At 46.6% G+C, this 3,938-nt stretch overlaps 1 protein-coding gene across 1 annotated transcript; it reads left to right on the top strand.

Moving 5' to 3' along the window:
* Positions 1-1,048: 1,048 nt before the first annotated feature.
* Positions 1,049-1,616, top strand: LOC311126732 (thyrotropin subunit beta-like; the record flags this gene model as incomplete). Its single annotated transcript, XM_084200722.1, has 2 exons — positions 1,049-1,141; positions 1,323-1,616. 2 exons carry the CDS (start codon positions 1,049-1,051, stop codon positions 1,614-1,616), a joined length of 387 nt encoding a protein of 128 aa, XP_084056848.1.
* Between the last annotated feature and the right edge of the window lie 2,322 nt (positions 1,617-3,938).

A 3,938-nucleotide genomic window follows, 5' to 3' on the forward strand; every position in this document is an offset into this window, starting at 1 on the left:
CACTGCTGAGTCCTTACCTACCACACTGCTGAGTCCTTACCCACCACACTGCTGAGTCCTTACCTACCACACTGCTGAGTCCTTACCTACCACACTGCTGAGTCCTTACCTACCACACTGCTGAGTCCTTACCCACCACACTGCTGAGTCCTTACCTACCACACTGCTGAGTCCTTACCTACCACACTGCTGAGTCCTTACCTACCACACTGCTGAGTCCTTACCCACCACACTGCTGAGTCCTTACCTACAAACAATGTCCCCCACCACCACACTGCTGATTCCTTACCTAACAACAATGTAACGACCTAGTCACTCCCCCTGTGATCTTCTTGTTAAGCTCATGGATTGCGTCTGAGTGTTATGTCAACCCCCGGCACGCATGCATAAACACACACACTGTGTGAGCACGTTGTCTGTGTGCAGAGCAGGTGGATGTGTCTGGGACGGCGGTGAGAGAAGCGGACCCTTCCGGCTGTCTGCTGGGGCTGATAACACACCCAGAAGATCAGGGTGGATTCAGGAGGATTAGGAGGAGGGAGGGACTGGCCCCTACCAGACACTACAAGACCCTTTCAGGACCCTGACAGAGCCACTCAGAGATCATCCACTGAGGAGAGAGGGACAGAGCAAACAAACGCTTGAACAGAAAGAGGAGAGAAGAGAGTTCCCCATCAGCTGCAGAGAGACAGAGAGAGAGAGAGAGAGAGAGAGAGAGAGAGAGAGAGAGAGAGAGAGAGAGAGAGAGACAGAGAGAGAGAGAGAAAGAGATAGAAAAAAAGAAAGAGAGAGAGAGAGAGAAAGAGAGAGAAAGAGATAGAAAAAAATAAAGAGAGAGAGAGAGAGAGAGAGAGAGAGAGAGAGAGAGAGAGAGAGAGAGAGAGAGAGAGAGAGAGAGAGAGAGAGATGTTAGAGTCAATTCATATTGGAAAAACGCGTGACGACTGAATACCTTCTGCTGTATGTGTACGTGTTGTGTCCCACTATGTGTGTGTTGACGTGGGTTCTGCTGTTTCTGTGGCTGGGTGGAGGGGTGTGTGTGTGTATGATGGAAAATTACACCCTGCTCATAGAGAAGAGAGGCTGTACACAGTGTATCGCTGTCAACACCACCATCTGCAGTGGCTTCTGCCACACACAGGTTAGATACCTTAATATTCCTTCATAGCTTCATTTCTGCCTTCCTTCCTTCCTTCCTATCAAAGTCTTCAAACAGGACCTGTTGGTGATAGCAGAGTGAGATGTGCTGAGGCTAGGTAGAAGAGGGTGAGACGTGGGATTAGTCTCTCTCTTGACCCCTTTTCTAACCCCTTCTGTGTCAGGACACCAACGTGAAGGGCCGTGTGGGTAAGAGTTACCTGATCCAGCGTGGCTGCATGCCCCACTCCCTGGTCTACCATCCTGCCCGCGTGCCAGGCTGCCCGCTGCATGTCAGCAACGTGCTCTACTACCCAGAGTCCCGCCGCTGCCACTGCACCCGCTGTGACGGACACGCCCACCGCTGTGTCCACATGACCCAGGCCACACCAACCCCCTGCACCAGGAAGAGCCCTGACCCCCACAGGACCGGCAGAACACACCCACCTGTCAAGAAACGCAGCGACCAGGAAACCTGACCGACTGCCCAACTGACCATCCCTCACAGCGACGCCTCCACCTGAGAACCCTTGCCAGACGGACAACCTATAGTCCTTAGTTACCACCTTACCTGGGCACCTGACTATCCAACTGACCATCAACAGCACCAGTCTGAGAAGAAGCAACCCCATCCCCAGAGAGACAGCCCATAGCCCTCTGTTTCAAAGAATAGACTATAGAAGTGATTGAGCACCAGAACTCTGTCTATAGGACCAGGCATCAAGGAATCTGCAGCAGAACCCCCACCCCACCCCCGACTCTGTGATACTGTATAGGCACAACTCCAAACACACACGGAAAAGCGCTCAGGAATTGTTCAAGAAGAGATGCTGGACTGTTCTGGAGTGGCCTGCGAAGAGTCCAGATCTGAATCACATCCAGAACGTATGGCGAGATGTGGAAACAGCAGTTGCTGGCGGGCAACCCCTCAAACATCGAATAATTAGAGCAGTTTGATGCTGAAACGTGAACCAAATTGGCAGTGGAAACTTAAGTTTATAAAAATAAAATTGCTTCTGCAATGTTGAAAATCCAAAAGTTTTATTTTAACTGTCAATTTATTTTAGAAGAAACAGGGAATTATTTAGGAAAAGTACAATATATTTGTCCGCATCTGTATATGTCTATAAGTTGTAGAATCTGTGTGAAAGTCCTTTAATATGATAACAGTGAGTGAAAGTCCTTTAATATAATTACAGTCGGTGTTGATCATACTAAGACCAGTTAAATCATTATGTTTTTGAGGGAGGGGGTTGAATACAATGTGAGTATGTGGGGAATTGTAAAGAGATTCTGTTCAGGTGATCACACATTTCATGTCTTTTCTGTGGGAGAAGTAGGTCCGTTTAGATACAGGTTTTGAGGTTAGATCTGAAGCAGACTCACCTGGATGAATAAAGGTTATACAAGGCTGCTCAGACCGAGAACTGAGATCATCTGAGATGTGCACCTGTGATTCACCTGAGATCTCTACCATTGTTACAATACATCTGCCTGAACCCGTCAACCCAGATACTGTACAGCTCGTTCTGACTCTCAATGTGTCGACACACACACACACACACACACACACACACACACACACACACACACACACAACCACACACACACACACACACACACACACTAGCCATTAGTTACTATACGTTGGTTATTTAACTGTTGCTGGCGCCACCGCCACCTCCACTGCTTACTCAGCACATGTCCTATCTCTCTGGCCGTGTCCGAAATCTGTCTTGCCTACTGAAACGACATACTACATACTGCGTACTAGTAATACTACATGGTAATACTACATGGTATTTAGAATGAACTGTTTAGTAACTCTTACCGAAAAAACATGCTTCTGGCACAGTTGTGGCAAACCTTTGGCAAATTTGCGACAAGTTAATATTTTCACATGAAATTAGTTTTGTGGCAAACTGTTGCGGTCATTTTCGGCAACTTGTGACCATCTGGCAAACAATTCTCGGAAACTTGTCGGGAACATTCTGTTTGCTGCAAACTCAGTATGAATATGCAAATGTATCAGGTTTTTGGTTAGTGTGTTAAACATTGAAATGTACAGTGCATTCGGAAAGTATTCAGACCTCTTGACTTTTTCCACTTTGTTATGTTACAGCCTTATTCTAAAATAGATTAAATAAATAAAAAAAACTCATCAATCTACCCACAATACCCCATAATGACAAAGTGAAAACAGGTTTTTAGACATTTTTGCCCATCAAAAAAAGTAATAAAACAGAAATACCTTACTTACATAAGTATTCAGACTCTTTGCTATGAGACTCGAAATTGAGCTCAGGTGCATCTTGTTTCCATTGATCATCCTTGAGATGTTTCTACAACTTGATTGGAGTCCACATGTGGTCAATTCAATTGATTGGACATGATTTGGAAAGGCAAACACCTCTCTATATAAGGTCCCACAGTTGACGGTGCATGTCAGAGCTAAAACAAGTCATGAGGTCGAAGGAATTGTCCGTAGAGCTCTGTGACAGGATTGTGTCGAGGCACAGATCTGGGAAAGGGTACCAGAAAATGTCTGCAGTATTGAAGGACGCTAAGAAAACAGTGGCCTCCATCATTTATAAAACTGAATAACTTTGGAACCACCAAGAGTCTTCCTAGAGCTGGCCGCCCGGCCAAACTGAGCAAACGGGGAGAAGGGCCTTGGTCAGGGAGGTGACCAAGAACCCGATGGTCACTCTGACAGAGCTCCAGAGTTCTTCTGTGAAAATGGGAGAACCTTCCAGAAGGACAACCATCTCAGCAGCTCTCCACCAATCAGGTCTTTATGG

This window comes from Coregonus lavaretus, assembly GCF_964263955.1.
Source record: "Coregonus lavaretus genome assembly, contig: HAP1_SCAFFOLD_1164, whole genome shotgun sequence".
NCBI lineage: Eukaryota > Metazoa > Chordata > Actinopteri > Salmoniformes > Salmonidae > Coregonus > Coregonus lavaretus.